This window comes from Acanthopagrus latus, chromosome 5, assembly GCF_904848185.1.
Source record: "Acanthopagrus latus isolate v.2019 chromosome 5, fAcaLat1.1, whole genome shotgun sequence".
NCBI classification, from domain to species: Eukaryota; Metazoa; Chordata; class Actinopteri; order Spariformes; family Sparidae; genus Acanthopagrus; species Acanthopagrus latus.
In genome coordinates, this window is record NC_051043.1 from 27,541,033 (window position 1) to 27,562,404 (window position 21,372).

The 21,372-nt window shown below is 42.2% G+C and overlaps 1 protein-coding gene across 1 annotated transcript; it reads right to left on the reverse strand.

Annotated features, from left to right (window-relative positions):
• Positions 1-126: 126 nt before the first annotated feature.
• On the reverse strand, positions 127-20,539 carry limk2 (LIM domain kinase 2). The gene is made up of 16 exons (XM_037099567.1): positions 20,161-20,539; positions 19,875-19,971; positions 11,891-12,026; positions 7,528-7,637; positions 6,782-6,967; positions 5,980-6,085; positions 5,164-5,378; positions 4,863-5,049; positions 4,687-4,773; positions 4,101-4,232; positions 3,533-3,589; positions 2,776-2,841; positions 2,335-2,509; positions 2,181-2,236; positions 1,711-1,868; positions 127-1,390 (listed from the first exon to the last, which is right to left on the reverse strand). Exons 1-16 carry the CDS (start codon positions 20,174-20,176, stop codon positions 1,192-1,194), a joined length of 1,983 nt encoding a protein of 660 aa, XP_036955462.1. The 5' UTR covers positions 20,177-20,539; the 3' UTR covers positions 127-1,191.
• Positions 20,540-21,372: the final 833 nt, after the last annotated feature.

The window sequence follows — 21,372 nt, forward strand, 5'->3', positions numbered from 1 at the left end:
GCAGAAATCAAATGCTAAATCCTCCTCAGATGATAACCAGTGAGTTCCAAGATTGACTCTTCATCAACTTTAATCCCCAAAACAAGATCTGACATGCAAAAAATTGAGGAGAGACAACAAAAAGGCCAACTTTCATAGGGTTTATTTATGAAACACTACAGTGATATAAATAATAGTGGTTACAAATGGTCGTCAGTACCCTGCGTGATCGTAGCAAAACAAAAAGGCAAAAACGTCCATTGTTGACGAAATGTCTAAAAATCTACAAATCTAGAATTCCCATTAGAAAATGACATCCAATTAGAGGCACACTATGTACACACTTATATACACTGCTTAAGGAAAAGAAAAAAAAATCCAGTTCTTCTGTACAAACCGACTTTTCGTGGTCAACTGATGTGTGTTTATGTCTGACAGTTATCAATAAAGAGCTCCTGCGTCAGGTGATCGATAAACGCTTTGAACAAAATGTCAGCACGGTGAACAAGAAGAATCTAGATCACCTTCATTCATTGTTCTAAGTAACTAGACTACAAATTACAGAATCGCACTTTTAACCGTCTCGTCAAAATTTACAGTATGGGTGCTCAGAAAAAAAAATCCTCTTTTCTTGTGTCAAATCTCAGATTGATGAAACTATTCAGGGTCAGAGAGTGTTTTTCTTCCACCGCCGCCACAAGTCACACCTGCATTTCTCTCTCTCGCTCTGAGCTCTTGTTTACTTGGACCGTGAAGCGTCTTTGATTTTCTTTGCTGCTGCAGTGAAGGGAGTCCTCTTGTGGGCAAGAACTAATCGCTGCGCATTCCACGCATAGCAAACAACAACTCCAGAACCAGAAAAACAAAAGAAAACCTGCCGCGATGTGCCGTCCTTCCCCTGACAGAGATGCTCGTCTGTACACAGTAAACATTAGTACGACCCTGCGTGTGTTCAACCACGGCTGAGCAGGTTAAAAAAAATAAAATAAAATAAAAAAAAATACATTATTAGTAATTAACACTTGTCTTTTGTTGAAATGTGTCTTTCCACTCACGGTGCAGGTTCTTGGCGAGTCCTGCACAGGGAGATTGGTCCAGCTACCTCAGGTTATCCAGTTCTAATATGGCTCGGGTTCAATGCAGTCCTCCTCGTCTTCTCACCCACAGTATTAGTGCAGCACTTCAGAGGGTTCACACAGAAATGCAGAGCTCCTAGGTGCTGGACGAGTGTGAGGGGGCCTCTGTCGGAGGTGGCGTCTGATCTGTGCTCTGGGTCGGGGACACGTCTTTAGGCCAGTGGAGTCGACTCAGACTCTGATGCAGCTCATCCAGTTCGGCTGGCAGGGGGATCCCCAGCTCCTGGTTGAGGGACAGGGCTCCAAACCAGTCCTCCAGCTTCTGGAAAGGTGGACTGTGAGAGGAGGAGCAAGAGGAAAGAAAAGGGCAGGGAGGGCACACAGAGGGGTTTTTGGGTTAAAACCAGACTGACGAGGTTGAGAGAAAACACGAGGAAGCAATCTGGCAGCGTGCAGAGGCATGACGAGTGCAGGCAGGTCGAGATGGCATCTGAAAGAAGTTGTTTTCTCCGCTTTTGAGATCAACTGACTGCCCGTCTTTCCAGGTGATACACACCATTATTCCCATAGAATTCTCTACACTCCATCAGTCAGCAGCTCTGCATTCAATGATAAAGAATCAACTGTGTACATTAGAACAAGAGCAGCTGCTCACCGGTTGTCTGGCGTGAGGTCACAGCAGGCCACAGTCAGTGGAAAGAAAGCTGGTGGACAGTCTTCAGGGAGAAACTTCTCCACAAACTTTCCAACATTCAGACCAAAGTCCAGCGTCCTGGGGAGGCACTCAGGGTCCGCGTAGACTTTCCCAATGATCTGGATCAGAAGACAGAAGAGAGATGCATGGATATTTTTTAAAAAAAGATGCTCCAGGTGATAACATACGACTACAACTACGTGGTTCAGACAAATGTTTCCACTCGTCTGAAAGAAGAAATTCTGAGGAAGCAAAACATAATCTCATAACTCAACCGATACATGAACAGACAATGTCTCTGCCCGTCTTGTAAACATGTTGTTTTTCTAAGGCATTCAAATGAATTTTTAGATCTGGATTTATTTTGTAATCTGATATTTTGTAAAGGTTTTGTTATCAGAGCAGATCATCAGGGTAACACCGGTTCTCACCTCACAAAGCACGATTCCAAAAGAGAAGATGTCCACCTTCTCGTCATAGCGTTTACCTGAAATAATGTTGAGAAAAGGATCAGATAAATGAAGTTATTGACCCTAAAACACATCCTCTGTACATCAAGTCTGTGTTTTATTATTTTTTTCTCACCATTAAGCATCTCTGGAGCCATCCAGTACGGGTTCCCCACGACAGTGTACCGCTTCTTTCGGTCGACACGTCTGAACGTCCTCTTCTTGTTGGAGGGTTTTTCAGGTGGAGGCTTGACTTTGTCTTCTACGATGAGTCGGGACAGTCCAAAGTCAGCCACGACCACAGTGTTGTCCTGTTGAGAGACAAGTAAAAGCTCTGTTATGTCAAGGAATCGTAGGCTTTTATGTTTTATTAGGATCTGATAAAAAACCCTTAAGGTCTTTAGTTTAACAATCACTCTTGTTTATAGAGACACAGCTGTCTCAGACTTGGAACTGTCACAACGGAGTATACGCCAACTTTTACGCTTCATGAAGCCTGAATCTGAAAATGTTTCCGCCCTTTATTATCATCGTTCAAATTTTATGATGTGTAACTGCAAGATGCCGTGTGACCTACCAGTTTAACCAGGCAGTTGTGAGAATTGAGGTCTCTGTGTATGATGCTCATTGAGTGGAGGTAGGCCTGAAACAAAGAGGAGAAACAAGGATGGTAAAAATTCACACGTGTGCCAGAAAATCACTTTTATATAGGAAATCCTGTCAGCGTGATCGGCACATCGTCCAAGAACGATGCCACTTTCAGTCCTCTGCCTTTAAATGATCCAATGTACTCACTCAAAGACACCAGCCACCCAAATACGCCTGATCCATGAATCCATGAATTATTCCCCCGAGAACAAAAATGTTACAAAATGACCTGAACTTGAAAAGTTATAAAAGAATGTCCTGGATCTGTCCCTTTATCCTCAACTGGCTGAAAATTAAATTAGGTTTATTCTGGGCTGAGACTCATCCTACATCCAAGTTTTGTGAAAATCTGCAAAATAATTTTTGTGTAATTCTGCTCACTAACAAACGACCACAGGTGTAAACATAACGTTCTTGTCACTGGAAAGATGATGGAAGTTGGGTTTTATAAATATTAAACAATAAAAGAAGTAATGGGGGGTTAGAAATTGATAAACTAATACAGCTTATATTATTTTTAGTTGCCTGAAGAGGTCAATCTTTTATATCTAACAAACTATAATAGAGAGAAATCCCACTAATCATCTCAGGACCTCCTGTGGTGATCCCAGTGTCCACAAGGGGTCCAGTGGCATGTTTAAAGTTTTCACTATTAGTAATAATGTCTTTGCAAGAGGCCAACTCACCATGCCAGAAGCGATGCTCTTTGCAAAGCTCACCCTTTGCTCCCATGGAAACGGGTCCTGTAAGTCCCAAATAAAGCGAAACAGAAAAAAAACAAAAAAGGAGAGAAATGAATAGAAGCTTCCTCAGAGGCCGAGGTAGAGACAGGGAAACAGTAACAGTAAACAAAATAAAACCTTTCTGAATCAAATTAAAAAACTGGCCTTCGCCCACATTCTTTAACATAATTGGAGACAAAAATAAAAACACTCTCCCTCTCCTCCCTCAACTGTGAGCCGAGCTTAACTGCTCCTCAGAAACAGCCCACTGTGGGAGGAGGGGAGCAAAGCCCTTTAAATATCACCTGGGAACACTTTCTACAACTTTTCTCATTCCACATCTCGGCCAGTCGACATGCCAGCCGGCCCACTACAGAGCCGAGAGCCCACTTATCTATCGGAGCAGAGTTTACTTCAGGTCAGTCCCCTCCCATACTGCAAACAGCTCTCTGTGGTCACTGAAGGGTTTTTTTGTGCTCAGCTGTGGAGGAGGAGGAGGACAGGGTTAAGTGAATCAACTAGTTTAACTCACCGTGTCTCTGATGAAATCCTTCAGGGTGCCTCCCTCGATAAACTCGGTAATCAAATTCAGCCTCTTGTCCTTGTAGAGAACGCCGATGAACCTCAAAACGTGGGGATGGTCGAGGCTTCGCATTACTTTGACCTGAAGATTAGACGTAGACGAAGTTAATGGCACTTCTACCGGCATGACTGCAAGCTGATTATCTCTAGTGAGTTTCCACAGAAGTGAATTTAAAGGGTCTCTGTGCATAAAGTCAAGACTGTGGAGCCCTTCACATGGAAATCCTCCGTCCAGCAGCATTAAACAACTTAAACAAATCATCCACAGGCTGGAATAGACAACCGAGAGATACGTCACGTTACAAATTACATAATAAATGTAAATTGGTACAAAGAGAGCCCCTATAATCCATTAAAAAAAACATTAAGTACACTTTAAACCTGCCTCATGTTTTCCCACCAGACTGGGGCGAAACCCACAAAATAATAAGGTACAGATGGCTGAACATGAAGCATAACTTTCAGTCATCGGTATAATAAATCACAGCTCCATGCAGAGCCGGACGACTCTGTTTTGTCTATGAGGAAGAACCAACCTCCTTCAGGAACGTCTTCTGGGTCTCCTCATCACACCGGATGAGCTCTTTCATCACCATCACCTCCCCTGTCGCTTTATGAGTCACCTGTTAGTGGGGCAAATGCAACACATGAAGCCTGTTGCCTGAGGGAATGAAAACAGTACTGCATGGTGGTATTAAAAGACCCGGCTGACCTTGATGGCCTGTCCGAAGAAGCCTTTTCCTAAGATCTCTCCGTGGATGAGGTCACAAGGCCTGAAGATACGATGAGAGCAGCTGCTGGAGGACCTCAAGGACTCAGAGCGCCCGATGTCTCGCGTGATAAAAGGCATCTCTTTAGGAGAATTTGGCCCAGGTGACTTACAGATGCTGTTACTGCGCCTGGAATAGAGACAATGTGGTGGACTGAGAATTACAAAAATGATGTTGACTCAATAGATCGCCACATCCCCCGTACACTCCTCTCCTGTGTGTGTTCTGGCTGCTCCAACATACCTCAAAGACCTCCTTTTCAGTGTGCCGTCATCGACCACGTCGGTTCTCTCCAGGACCGCATCAGAAGGTGAGGACAGACGCATGCGGGATGTGGCCGGGACTCCCAGCCGGGTTCTCGGTGATCCGAGCCTGAGCCGGTCCAAGCGCTGCCTGACCGGGTCATACTCTATGAGCAGCTGCAGCGTGTGACTGGTGCAGTGAATAAGATCGTCCACCTAAACAAACCCAAACATTAGTTCATAATAACTAATTACACAGTTTATGGCATCTTTAAAACAAAACATTGCTGCCATGTTGCACTAAACAACATTAACTTTAGCTACCAAGTAAAGTGGCAAATGATTGTGCTTCGACTACAGAGAGTAGAAGAGTGAGATCAGCAGGACTTGATGAAACAATGGGACTTGACTCGATTGCAGCAAATGTGGTGCAAACATCTGAGACCGTACGTAATACTGAAATGTGTCACAGAGAAAACAGGAAACTGTCATTTGGAACTTGGAAACAAAACAATATAAAGAAAATACACTGGAGCCGTGATGATGACAGAGCTGGTGTGAAGTGAGGGTGAGGTTGTAGGAATGAGCTTTTAAGTGCAGTCATTCCACATACCGTCCTCTCCCCGCTGAAGAATGTATAAATGATGGAGGAATGCGAGGTATGCCAAAAATCACTTGTGCCGTTGTTGTACAGTAGGAACGTACATAGCTTTGACAAATTGCACTCAAGGAATGGACCTGCCCTTTAATAGCAACACTAATTAGCTCCAGCTGAAGAATAACGTATCACTCAGTGTGTGCCAGGTGTTAGACCCACCTCCTCCTCCATCAGTGTCCCGACAGGAAGGCCGTTGATCTCCAGGATCCTGTCCCCCACGTGGATGGCATTTCGCACCTCTGGACTAATAAGCATCCCTCGGACTCTGGAACAACACAGCGCCAACACTTGTATGTGAGCATTAGCACTTCAGAGGGACCGGAGGTGAAGGAGAACAGGGTCACGCTCTTACATCACATGAACCCTCGAAGACCTTTTTCTTAACGCCTGACTCTGTTTTTTATTTTGTTTTACCCGACAGTATTCTAGCAGACGGCATGATAATAATTTGATTCAGCAGAACCTAAAGTTTCAGTCTGGCTCTGATCTTTTTCCAAAGCAAGTTACACACATTTATTACATTATCTTCTACGTTTCCAGTGACAAACAGTCAAATAGAATTTACCATTATTTATCGTTATGAAATCGCAACAGAGGACATTGACGCAAAAGTGACGTTTTTCAGAGATTATCTGTTGAAATGAACAACAACATCAGCTTGGCTTCAACCAAACCATGTGAGTTTCCTTAAATGGCCCAACAGGATGTGTTGTACAGCTAAAGAAATGAGAAAATCCACTTTACATGAGCGTTTAAAAGCATACGGGCAGGATTAACAGTTCAAAAGTTATTCAACATTTTAGAACAATAGCTTTTTTTAAACCGCCAACAGATGTCGAGGGTTAAATTATCAATAACTACCTCCTCTTGCAGGTGCACGCTTAACCACACCAGCACCCTGTTATTTAGCAGACCCATAATCAGTCTTATGTAAAGCATTACTCATTCACGTCCCACTTACTCTTTGACTTGAACACTGGCCGAGCCGTTGACGTCCCTCAGCACCGAGACGGAGAGGCCTCTCTTGCCATTGGCTGCAGAGGGCATTGAGATGAGGGTCACTGTGTGGGGCAGCGAGTCGAGGACCGAGTCGTGAGAGCGCTTTTCCAACATGGGTGTAAGGACGACCTGCTTGTAGCACTTTCCACTGCACACGACAGAAAAAAATCAGTGCATGTGTGGACACGTGCTTCGTTACTTATGAACGCTTTTAATGATGAATTCACACTTAAACTGAAAAAATACAAGTTAAATATCTGAGCGAGAACAGTGACGAGGCCACTGTGCATAACAGGTAAACATCATTCTTGCCTTCATAGAACAATGTGGTTCCTGTAAAAGCACGACTTTACTGAAAGGAAATGTTTTCACTTCTACTTCTTCATTTCAACTGTTATCAGCATCTTTACTTCCACACTGTAAAATCAGCCTTCATGTTGAGAATATTGTCACAATCAAATGATGAATCTTTTAGTCAATAAAATGCCAAGAAATTGTGAAAAATGTTATCACAAGTTCAAAGAGACATCATCAGATTGCTTCTTTAGGCCAACAGAGACCAAAACCCAAAAACTTTTCATTCATTATCATCATCAAATAAAAACTTCGTGGTGCAAGGATGTTGACCCAAAACCTGCCATGCTGTACATTTCCATCAGAGTCTCACATGCAAATAGTTTTAAAAAAAGATCGTGCAGGACGTCTTACCAGTAGAGTTTCGATCTCTCGACTAAGGCGTAGGTATCCGTGTCCTCAATCACCACCTTGCAGCTCAGACACACAAAGCACTCAGGGTGATACTTGTGTTCTCCGGCCACCTGGAACCACAAACAAAAAATAGGGCTGATCTTCAAAGTGTTCCCTCGACTCGAAGCAGAGAGAAGTAATACGCCGACTGCGAAGCTTCGGCCCCCTTCTGGTGTGTGTTGCTCATCAGAGGTGAGTGTGTGCCGTTGGCCCTCCTCCTGCTGTGACACAGTGGTAACACCTGCTTCTCTCACGCTGTCTGGAATCTGCTATGATGTCACCTCCTTCTACAGGTCTGAGCCACTTGGTCTCGCTGACGTCCTTGTTGTGAACCCTCTGAAACCTGCTTGCGGCCCGTCATGTCCTTTCACTCCCATTAACAATGACTGACCCGTTTCCCTTTCTGAAATTTGTGTTACACTCACTCTTCACCTGACTTCTCACCACCTCTTTCTCTCTCTATCTCTCTCATGCAAGATGAGATAATGTGTATCATGTTGCCCTTCAGCAGGCAGGTGATCTAATTGTGCACATACCTGAACTCAGAAACATGTTGATTCCATGCCCAGTTGTGAAATCTAGGTGTTAATGCCTACATTTCAAATTTGGCAGGGAACAAAATGTACACATGCACCACGCATTTAGGACAGTTTTCTTCAACAGATAAAAAAGTCACATTGAGTTTGGGATTATTCTGAAACAGGGCTGAACAATATTAGCTGATTTATATACATTTTTTTTGCAGTGATACCTCAAATTTGTGTAACAAACACAGAGGTGGGACATTTTCACTGGCATTTCGATGATTATAACTGACTCCAACCATTTTTGTGTGCATCATAATCTCTATAAAAAAGGTTTTCACACCTGCATACTTCATTTCCACTCACAGATATATAAAAATGATGATGTGATCTTAGCTTGTCCCCTCCCTTCTGGAGAATATGATTTGGAGGCTGGTCTGTCGCACCACAATGCTTCATTATCACATTCTGTTGTGACACATTTGACTTTTACAAAAACAAAAAAAAACTACAGCTTCTGTGATTTGGATGTTGCACTTGGACATTTAGATAATATTCAGACTATCTGTGCGGCTCCACTTTGAAACAAAGGATGTTTGACATTCATCTTTGTGGCAGAGGGCTATTTGTCTGTGGGACTAGACATTAACATACTTAACCATTTGAAAAATGGAAAACGCAAAGAAGCTTTTCTCCCAAAAATGTATGAGTAATTTTTGTTTTCAGGAATGTTTCTGAAGCTGTTTCACTGCCATTTATAATTTGCTTTAATAGCTTCCAGCTGTGAGCAGCTTCTCCAGTTCCTTTGAGTATCGCACTGTGGGAGAATAATGTCCACCAACAGCACGCTAGAAATAGTTTTCAAGTTATCACACTGACCGTCATTTTTCTGGTGTGAATACACGACGTACTCTCTTTAGAATTAGCATGTAATTCATCCCAGGATCAACTTTCTACATATCTGATAGTCTGAAGGGCCACATTGAAACTGATCCTATCTTAACTGTTCTGGGATCTTCAGTTTCCAGATCTGTGTTAAGAAGAGCATAGAAGCATCTTCTTATCTTCGGTCTCTTTACAGTTTAAGAAATGTTTTTTTAACAGAAGTAAAGACGCTTCAACCTTCGAACTCTGGCTCAATAACATGACAGATACTCCTCTCTAAGACCAGTTACCTCAGAAACAAACTACTGTAACTGCTTCCCCCATAATTCAAGCTCAGCAGATCTACAATCTAAATCAAAGATACCAGCTACCTAAGCATACATGATTTTTTTCTTGCAGTATTCCCTTAAAAATGTACGAAAATGTCATAAAACAGCCTCACAAAGTCACAAAAAACCCACCCTGGATCTGTCTCTTGTTTGGATCTGCACCGCAAGTTAATCCTCCAAGTTAAAATGGAATCTGTTCAGTAGTTATTATGTAATCCTGCTGACAAACCTATCAACAAATGGACAATGGGCTAACAACTGTAGACCTGTATACTGGTGTGGTAAGTGTACTGGATGTGAGCCAGTAAGGTGCAGTAAACCCAAAGTGACAGTGGCAGTCAGCGTAAGAGTCAGTCAAATGTTGATAAGTTACCAAGTAAGTAGATAAATAATGTCACAATGTGTTATAATATGATAAAAGTAAGTACAGCACTGGAATATAATCACTTTAAAATTAATAATTATGATAAAAAAATAATAATTCACATTGAAAGTTGAAGCCAACACTTTTTCCCACAGTAGCCACAAGTCTGAGTCAGTGAGTCAGTTCTGGGAAAGGCTTCCCTGTTGCTACAGGGAGATTAGAGTGATGTCAGACAAATCATTCTGACATCTCAGGAGTCTGTCTGTAACTCCCTGCCTTCAAGCCAGGAACTGAACCACTACCACCACAACCTGCCTCAGGCTTCAGCAGCAAGACAGAGCTGTAACAAGCGAAGACCAAAAACAAAGACTCAGGACTCATTCTGTGTGAAACTGGACAGATGAAGCAGATGAATTACAAGATGCTCATCAAAAAAAAACGGCGCCTTAAAATATGACAACCATCCTTAATCAATAGCTAAACTAATAAATAATTTAAACCAGGACAAAAAACAATCGTGTTCTGGACTTAAATGCCTAACAAGCAGCGGCTCTGCATGACCCTCCTCTGCTGATGGCCCACAATGATTCCCTTTTTGGCTGAGAGGCTGCGGTGCCAGAGCAGCGCTGCCAAAAACACTTGGCTTCGCTGGCTGATGAAGCAGGATGCCAATACTAAATAGAAGAGCCCATTGTGTGTGTTGCTTGGTGGCAAAAAGAAAAACTTTCAGTCTGGCTCCGTGTTAGACGAGTGACCCCCGTCTGGACCAGCAAGAGCTGCTGCCACCTGAATTTCATGTTTCAACTTGTAGATACTAAATCAAAGCTGACTGACATTTGGGCCAAACTCAACATGCACCAGTTTCTCTGGTGACTTTTCTTTGTTTTAGTTCTTGATAATCTTAAATCTGCAGTTGCTCGGTGCATAATTGTAACGTTTTTAAGATACGCAATGAATCAATATATTACAAAACTGCAGGATGGTACAAATCACACACATCGCTATTTTGTGATAAAGTTGAAATTAAAAAAATAAAATAAAAAACTGTGAGCAGAGCAGGAGCAAAACTTTTGGTGAACATGTAACAGGTTCAGCACAGCAACAGCTCCAAGACTGTGTACTATCTACAGAGCCTGTACAGAGAACTGAACATGACGGGCTATAAAACCACCTCGTGTTCTAGCGTCTCCCCACCAGATCCTCTGTGTTCTGGGGAAGTGAACTGTGGAGAACTTCTGTACAGAGAGGGAACATAATGGGGCCTCCGGGGGGGTTTTTGACAAGCGAGGCCGAGAGCCCAACGTGCCATGTTCAGCAGCGGCCAATGTAAAGTATCACTCATCTGTAAATGTAGTAATGGAGCACTGAAACGCTCTGTGGGCATTCTGGTATTACTGAAGTAAGTAGGAAATTGTTGGCGATTGTTGTTATATGATCGTGGTATGTATCACGCATAGTAACAGCGGTCTGACAGTTTTGACCCACTGCTTTATTAGACTCAAGCCAGCAGAAAATCTTAAGGCATGAGGCTGAGGTAACAGTCTGGAGACGGTACAACAGTATATGATGCTCATTATACACCTGCAGAGATTTATAAACATCATAGATAATAGAGGGAAACTGCAAGTGCCATCGTTCCACTTTGTGAGAGAAGGATGGTTATAAATCAAATATAATCTTACACACTCGTCTTTGAGTCCCTTTCCACTCTTTTGGTTATTAACATGTGGTGTCCAAGAAAAAAAAAAAGACAAAATGATAGTACAGATAAACCGTCTCTGCTGGCTGGGTGGAACAAACCCATCTGACATCCTGCGACTGATCATCTATCTTTCCAGTGCAGTAACGAGCAGCTTGGTCAAATCCAACTGATTCTACCTTTACGCATAATAGTCTGCATTGTATCAACATGACCTGAGGTTCAGTGAGCGAGAAATGTCCTTCAGAGGGATACTTTTAGACTCTGAGTACATTTCAGAGCCTGTACTTTCTTTACATTTACAGTAAAGAACTTGAGCTCATATCTAGAATAACAACAATATCATATGGGTAGGAGATATGATATGATATTCTGTATCACTGCATCAATTTTCTTTCTAACCCCTACGGCCCAACCTTCTTGGAAACAGGGTTGAACTCTGCGATAAATCAGTGGAACATCAGGCTGTCGCTGACTGTAAATCTCTTCTCAGGGTGATAAACAGTAAACACAGCAGTCTCACCATGGCAGGTCCAGTCATGAGCAGAGAGCACCCATGACAGAGCTCTCCAAACTTCTCCCAGTAGTGTTTACGACAGTACAGCTTGCCGCCCTTCTCATAGTACCAGTTAGTCAGGTGGTCGCAGCACACGGAGCACCTGAGAGGGCAGAAAAAAAACAGACTTGGTCACGTTTGCGCAGAACAAAGTCGACGAATGGTGAAAAATTAAGCCAGCTGTGAAGCAACCTCCTTTAAGATAATACAACAGAGACTCAAAGGCCTTGGGTGTTATTTCAAAGACCTGTTGATAATTACGTGGGTGTCGTCTGTGTCTTCACTCTGTCTGGTTCAGGTGAACGTGCATATAGTGCTGCAAGAACATGAATTCACATATCTATTGCAGTATTTTTATGATTTAATTCTTCATGAGTAAAAGCAAATATTTTGGAAATAAACTTGACAAATGGCTGACAACAAGACATAATCAGGCAAGATGAGAGTCACAAGAACACTGAAAAATATGAGAGACATTTACTGTTAAGTAAAGAGTCAAATATTTGAACCGTCACAGAAACTAGGTTACCTATATGTACAGCTAGTGCATTTCTTTTCAAAGCTCATTCCTCATATCACATACATTACATACCAGCGAACGGCGTAAAATGATAAAACAGAGATCGTCTCGGCCATTAATCATTCTGCTGAAGATAACATTTTCGACGCTGAGGTTGCATCGGACAAGAACATTAGCTGGGGGCATGTTTCAGAAAACGACAACATGTACTTTTCTCCTAACAAGGTGTAGGGCACAGTAAATACCTCGCCCTGACATCTGCAGGGTCTTGCATGTGTGCTCTTTATTGTGCACTGTTTCAGAGGAAGAAAAAAAACAGACGGCACAAAGAGCTGTTTCACTTTTGGAAAAGGATAGCAGGAACATTTTGTTTTTATCTTCTGCACATGACCGATAATAAGGCCTCTAAATACTTTGCCAATTTCCAGCACCTTAATGGGATCCAGTTGTTTGAGGGGAAGCTTGCACGACCACTGTGAGAACGAATCTATAGCCTAAAAAAAAAAAAAAAAAATCTCTACAGAAGTAAAGTCCTCGGATCATCTGGTTGTTTGTTCGCAGTTACACAACAAACTCCTCAGTGTGCACTTTCTTATCTAGGTCAATGTAAATAACAATGAGGCATCCCGTTGGCCTTGAGGTCAAAAGTGCACAACCATCTGACTAACATCCTGGATCCTTGATCACATTCTATGATATCTTTCCACATTTTTTCCAGTCACTCTCTGCAGTCTCATTCAGATGAAATGCAAAATAGCAGTTGAACTCATCGTATAATTCCCCTTTGTTGTGTAATAGTACTCTTAAGAGCTGATCGATCCACAAGAACGTTGGGAACGTAGGGGACATTTCTGGCAGCCGCTTCGGGACAACATGTTCAGATCGTAGAATGCCGAAGTCGCTAGCAGCCTGGAAAGCACCTGCAGGCTATGGGTGTTCCTCGAACAAGCTGCACTGGTTATGTGAAATGGTGGCAGCAGGTTCAACTGCCAGAAAAACAATCGATGAAGAGCCGTCCTGTCAGAGATTAGATTACAGAAACGTCTCCAGAGCTGCAGCTTTTTTGTCAGACTGTGCAGATGCTGCGACTGTTTCGCAACATTTTTGTGCTCACCTTTCAGTAATACATTTGAGGTGATGACATTCAGACAAAGGACATAGAGTTTATTGCTACTCACTGCCCTTAAAGTATGTAATGAACTAGGAATGAAAAAAGGGGCCTTACAACATGCCGCTCCCCCTGCCTGGTATCAGTTACAAAACTGCCTGAATCTTCCTGGAGGTTTGTCTCATTGGAAGCTTTTAAAGCGTTTGGGAACAACTTTGGAGAAATGGATATGTGGCTGCAGATGTTTTAATGTTGATAAAGTTTCTTTTTTTTCTGACTCAATTTTGTTATTAGACTTTAACTGTACATTAGGTTGATTCTCCGGTCAGTGCCCTTGAGCAACACGCTGGCTCAGATCAGGACTTGGTCCCCGGGCTCACACGCTGCCTGCTGCTCCCTCTTCTTCCATGTTTGTTTTACGTCTGTAGTCGTGTAACTCTGCTGCTGCCTCGTTAAATAAAGGCTACACTAGAATGGCACTCAGTAGAGCGTATACCTCTGCCAAGATCTAATGGTCCCCTTTGGTACAATCAAGCCTATTTCAATGTAAAAAAATACTTTTATTTGGATCTGCATTAAATTATCCCCACAGATACCAGCCACCTCAAATACGCCTGATTTGTTTCATAAAGATCCATGAATTACCCCGAGAAATTAACTAAAATGTGGAAAAACGCCTTGTTTTGCAATGTTAAAGAAAGAGAGAAAATGAATCTTGGATCCATCCCTTTATCGAGATCTGCACCAAATGTTAATGTGGTCTATTCTGGGCCGAGACCCACTCTCCAATTTTCATGGAAATCCCTTCTGTAGTTTTTTGTGTAACCCTGCAAACATTTCAACCAACAATCCAACTGACAAATGGGCACAACCTCCTTGGTGAAGGCAGTAAAAAAAAAAAATTGAATCAATGGGGGTTGTGGTATTAACCAGTATGACTGTTTGAGCTCTGCTGATGCTGAAAATTCTCCCCGAATGTTCTCATCTATGATGACTTTATGAAAATCACATTTTACGTCTTATGCAACCACCTGAAACGACAAGTCAGAAGTTTTACTCTGAGTAGGAATGTGTAGTTTTTATGTATTTTTAATTTTCTGGTGCAGAGCTGGCAGCAGCCTGCCGCTGAGCCCCGTGCATCACGTTGCTCTCCGCACTGCAGGTATAGTTGATCCAGGCTTATTGACTTTGGCAAAGACGCCACATATTTCAGAGTTTTCTGGCATTCGTTAAGAAGGAGCCGTCTTATAGGGGGAAGACCACATGCTTGTGTCTGTTGTGGAGAGCGAAGCGGAGAGACGGGGAGGCTCTGGTTGTGACGCAGGCAGGGCGAAATCTAAGCCTTCGACATCCTTGTTAATGGCTTTATAACAAATAGTGTGAGGAAACAAACATTCTGTTCTTCTGAGATTGAAAGCAACAAAAATTAAGAATGAACATGAGGTCAGCGTGATAATGACTCCAGTCTGATTCATCATACTGTGACATGATGAGGGGAGGCAGCGCTGAAAGACTGCTGAGGTAAAGGCTGCATGAGTAATGGAGGCTGTGCTGTTGTGGCCTGATTTGTCTGTGAAACAAGTCTAGAAGCAGAATAACATAATGTTCTATTTTATGCTTATGAAACCATTTAAATACACAACAATGCTGCCCCACCGAGAAATCAGTCAGCTGAAGAGTGACATGAAACTGAGGAACATTGTTTGGGGTAATTGAAACCACTTTCACTCTGGACATTAAAGTCACAAACACCCTCTAACGTCTGTCTTTTGTCTTTAATGTGAATGTGTACGATCGGCATGTACTCCAGCATCAAACGACTCTAGCTGTGGTCAGTGATGGAAACACAACACCTGGGTGGACTCGCTAATATTCAACCCTTTTCAGGTGCAGTGTCATGATGTGTGTTGAAACCAAAATGTTTCTGTCCTTCTCGGTTGAAGCAGTAATTGAAAGTTGTATCGGTCGAGCCCTTGTTAAAGGTTGGATTAGGTAATTATTTAATATGCAACTGTGAGAGATGCTGATCAGAAAAATCTGAAATATTTTCATTGTTTTTTTTTAGTGCTCTACTTGAATACATTTGCTGTAAAAAAAAAACAAAAAACATAACAGCATTGTCAAGCTACAGCATGCACCAGTACTGCCAGGATCAGTTTCAGTATCCCCTGGTGATACCAGAGCACCCACGTGGTCCAGTCAGATAAAAAATACATTTGCTAAAAAGGGAGGTGAAAGAGACTTTGCAGGAGTGCAGTATTTCAACTGGTTTGCATGAAGTATTTCAGTATCAGTCCAGGTGTGGCAGGAGAAACAAAAACTTCCACCCTGTCTGCCTTCGACGACAGGACGAGCAGATAAACTACAATTATCGTCCATTTTGTCCCTTTGATATATCAACATAAAGTAATGTAAATGTACTTATGAAAACACATGACTTCTTTCTTTTTTTACCGGTGAATTTTGGGGGGTGCGGGTGAGCTCAGGTGGCTCTTCAATGAACAATGCAAAGGTCCTGCCTGCACAAACACTACAAAGTCAACATTACTCATTTCCTTAAATCCACATTCCTGCTGGAGTGTATTCTTTTGTTGGAGTACGGAGTGGAGATGGTAAGAGAGGGATCTCAAGCTGCAGCCTTAAAGACGAGAGGAGGGAGTGTCATGTGAACCTTATCTGAGGGTGTGTGACTGTTGTGTTCCTGTGTTCTTTATAACAATGATTATTCAAGGCGTTAGAGAGACACTTATTTCTCCCTTCAGATCACAAGGCCTGCGCATTAATAATGCAATCAGGCTTTGATTATGTAACAGACTTCACATCAGTCAGGTGCAATAAAAATGATCTGCTGGTTATCTTCTTAATTATTGGACTGACAGCCACAGCAGATTTAACCAACCTGCAAACTTCAAAACTACAGGAGACGCAGTCATGAAACTTTACAGGTGTGCACCTGAGAACAACATGAAAGTCGCGTTCGAAGACGGTAGTGCTCAGGACGAGGGGTTCAAGGGTATTCAATATCACCGCATTGTGTATTGTAAATAAATATGGGAACCAAGACAATTATTGTGGCCAAGTGTTATGATAACATCTGCAGCACTGCACACATCCAGTGGAGTACAAGATAGGAAATATCCAGCTGTCTTTGGAAACTAAAAAAAACCAAAGCGTTCTGCAGTCGGTGTCTGAGACAGCAGACTCACATCTCTGAATCGCCGTCTAGGAATGTAGAACACAGCAGAGTGGAACGTGTCGTTACCTATAGGCCTCAATAACACTGCCAGGTTTACTGGAACAGGCCATGGGTGACGTCGGCTTGTAAGAATGCTACACGAGTTGGAGGTACATGGAGGGCAGAGTGGACAATGGACAATAGGAGCACCACATGGGGTATCCACAACAACAAAGACATTTTATTTTTGCTCTACAATTTCCTTGACAAAGTTCAGAGATTGAGCCTCTTAAAGGGGCTCTTTGTGACAATTTGTAGTTATTAACATGTATAAATCATCCTTTTTTTAACTGGCCACATGTGAAAGACATTCAGTGTCACTCTCAGTTGCCTTCTTAAGCCAGTGGATGATTTATTTCTTTGTGATGGACTTGTGATGGTTGGATTTCATGCAAAAGTCCAAAGGATGTGACTCTGTGCGTATATTCTCGAGTGTCTTGTCGTGGTGCCTCTCAAGAATAGCTAAAATTAGTTTAGAGATTCAGTTGCTAATATAAACTAACATGCCGGTTTCCAGCACAGCTCAGGAGCTCCATAGAGTCCCTTTAAGCAACATAACTGTAGTGCAACATGAGCCGAGATGCAGTGTGGAGATATCTGAACCTGTGTAATGAAAAAGATTCACTATCTACTCACCCACATGCAGATGGAAAGTCAGGTTGAGCTTCATAGAGGAAAAAAACAAACCAAAAAAACGTCTGGAGCTTCACAACAAATTCCAAATTGAATTGAAAAGATGTTATCCAAGCTGTTTTTACTTCACTTTAACTGCTGAGTTAAAAGCATTAGCATGCACAAAGTCTGCGCATCGAAGGTGTACGTAACATCTTTTCAAATCAATCTGGGATCAACAACTGTTAAACAGCTTCAGTTGTTCATGAGAACGCTGCAACTTTGTTTTTCTGTGAAGCTCTAAAGATGTTTGATGGACTTCACCTGACTTTCCATCAGCAAGGGGGTGAGAAGATAAATGAATTTGTCATTTTTGTGTGAACTTATCCTTTACACAAAGATGCTGCTACGACAGAGGACGCCATGAAATTTGAGAGAGTACAACGGCACAAAGAATAAGGGGAGAAGATCATTGGTCAGCTGAATCGGGGAACTTTGCCACTGAGATGATGTAAGTAGCAGCATGTGTTTTTTGAGGAGTCAGTGTTTGGGAAGAGTGAAATCCCAGGTTATGTAAGGACAACGTGCTGCTAGATACTGGCTCAAAACTTCAAGAGAGCTATTTTGGTCGGTCAGCATTTAATTTATTCTATTCTTAAGGCTTTTTGGACAAGCCAGGAGTCCTACAGAGCCAGACTCCAGTCACATAACCAACGGATTTTGGATGTACACTACAGTATGCGGTTACTGAAAAGAAAGAAATAAAAAAAAAGCTTTGCTGCAAATCAGCAACATTCACAGATTTTTAATGATCTGTTTGATTATGTAACTGTCAAATTAGACTCAGTTAACATTGAGCGTGTGCTCTTCTCATTAAAGATGCAGCTGTGATCCTCCCGTCAAATCATTCAGGAGAGTTTGGACCAGCAACAGAGCGAGGAGAGAAATCTGAGCCCTTTTCACCTCATAAATATCGCAAGAGTAAGACCTACTTTAAATGTGAGAGAGGCAGAAACTGTTGTACGTACTTTCATCTACTCGTATCTTGATTATTGAAACAGTCTCTTCTTGTGTCTGAACACGACTACAGAACTCGGCTGCTGGGAGTTAAAACGTAAGATCACATCTCAGCTGTTTAAGCATGTTGACTCTGGCTCCTAGAATCAATATTTCAGATAGGACTGATTACTGTTTCAGAACTTTTAATCCCATATCAGCCTGAGGACTGTGGTCCTCTGTCTCCTCCAGAGTCCAGGCTGAAAACTAAAGGGCACAGTGTCTTTGCTATCAAGGCCTGAGGAATCAGTGTCTTCTTTCAAGCCTTATCTAACTGAAAGCATATGATTTTAAGGGATTTTCCTGCTTTTTTACTGGTTTTAAATGTGATGTTTTCTTTATTTTACTCCTCAGTTTTAATTTTTTATTGCACTCTCTTCATGTAGATCATGTCCCAGGACATTTTCAGTGACGATCTAGCCAACCAGCTTAATTAACCAGTTTAAAACCCTACTGCCTTTTTCCTCTTGCGAATTATAGTGAATTATCCATTACTGCCTGAACCCCAATAACTGAACAACACGAACACTAGTAACCAAGGGTTGCAAATATAACAAAAGAAAAAGGGAGCCAAGCCTCTTAAAACGAACAACAAACTGGTTTCCTTTTATGAAAAATCTGCATTTTTATGATAATAATATACAGTTTACTACCAATAATTTGCTGTACTGTGCAGTTTCGGGGAGTTTAAATAATGTTCCAGGACAACACATGGTAACAGTTTTTATAGATTTTCCAGGTTTCGGGACGCGTAGTAAACCCTGTTTATGTAATGAACTTTGTTCTCCGGACCGATACTCGCTCTAGGAATAAAGTTTACAATTATTATATCTGTATGCATCTTATCTCTCGTGGGGGCGAAAGAATGTGGCTGCTAACCAAGGAGGGGGGGGGAAACCCCTGGAAGAGTCCGATCATGTTTGGCATGTGCAGTGCAGTGAACCAGCCCACAGGTTCACACAACATATCTGACTGTGGGGCAGTGACCTGTGAAAACCCCAGTGTGGCAATCATTAAGAAAACCTGGGTAAAGTTCCCCCCCATCATCATCAAGACAGCAGGACCATCACCACTGACTTATCTGTAAAACCTGGATCATCCCTGTGATCAGGTCTGTGAGCTGTGACAGAGGAGGAAACCCACAACTACATGTTGTGCATGAGAACAATGGTTTTAAACCCCAAATGTTGAGGCTACAGGACAGAAGCTTCTGGGATCATCCACAAGGACAAATGTAAGAGAGGGACAAACAACTGTGTCCATGTCAAAGCAGAGTCTCTTCTATGCTAACAAAGCATCCACTTATCAGACCCAAACTATGCTCATTATCACACACACACACACACACACACACACACACACACACACACACACACACACACACAGTGCTCGCAGGCGTTGTTTATAATTGTGGACTCACTGAAAGCAGGCGTTGTGCCAGGTGTCCTGGAGGACTTTCATATGAAACGAGTCTTGAATTTTTCCTCCACAGCCCGCACAGTAACACGCATCTGTACCTGGAAGACAAAACGAAGGCGTGAAAAAAAAAAAAAACATTTCACAACAAACACAAACACAAGGCAGAAGGAAAAAAAAAAAGTTCCGACTGTTTACACTGAAAAAACAACTGAACGATTCAAACTCGAAACAGACGTGAGCCTCCACGTCGGTGTTAAAAGTCACAGCGTGAAAGATAATCTGCTCACCTTCCAGTCCCTCCATGTAATTTCGGAGAGTATCGTCGGTATCAAAACTCGTTCACAAACTTCTCATACTGAAGAAGGAGAGCTGTGATGCGCCGCTTCAAACTCTCCTCATCCCTCCCCGTCGACAAATCACGACTCCGAACTCCGAGTGAGGAAGGAAAAAAAACAACAAGCGAATCCCTTTAATTCTCCGCAGATGAAAAAAAAAATAAAAACACACTCACACACACACAGTAACTAAACTCCTCTTGGACGGAGCTGCTTCGCTCGCTTGCTGGCAGGATAACTGACGTAATGCAGGCTACACATTCCTGTACGGAGAGCGGAAGGGCTCAATGCAGCACCTGGAAGCAGCAGGACGCTGAGCGGGAACACGACAGTGGCGCCACCTGCTGACAAAATGGCCGCGCTGCACACTCTTGTTCTACGGTTGGTGCTCATGGTGACGTATGAGAGCACAGCGCCCCCCGCTGCCCAAGAGTGAGTACTGCATCACTTCTTCTCTTTTTCTTTTTCTTTTTCTTTTCTTTTCTTTTCTTTTTCTTTTTCTTTTCTTTTATTAACTTTTTCTTTTCTTTTCTTCTCTTTTCTTTTCTTTCCTTTTTCTTTTCTTCTCTTTTTCTTTTCATTTATTTTCCTTCTCTATACTTAACTTAACTCTTTTTCTTCCTTTTCTTTTCTTGTTCTTTTCTTCTTTTCTTTACCTTTCCTTTCCTTTCCTTTTTCTTTTCCTTTCTCTTCTTTTCCTTTTCATTTCTTAACTTGTCTTTTTCTTTTCTTTTCTTCATTTCTTTTCCTTTTCTTTTCTTTTCTTTTTTTTCTTTTCTACTTAATACCTTTTAATGCTGTTAACAATGTTTCCAACTAGTGGTGAACCTGCGTAACTGCAGTGAATATCTCCCCATAAAAGCAAGAAATCTCTGTCTGTGTACCTGAGCTTCAGATATCTCTGCCCATCAGGATCAGACTGGCCTGAGATTTACAACATGGCTGCTGCATGGTTCACGGGTGTGCAACATCGCATTTGTTTTGACTACAAAGATACCGTTAATAAATTATTTCATAAATGATTTACGCATTCCGCTGACATAGTCAACATTGTTTTATTGTTTAATGGGTCAAAACAATGAGGAGACTGCTGAATGTGGAGCAGCCAGTGCAGCTCTTCATTCAGCTGGAAGAGGCTGAATGAGCCCTGACCACTGCCTGCAT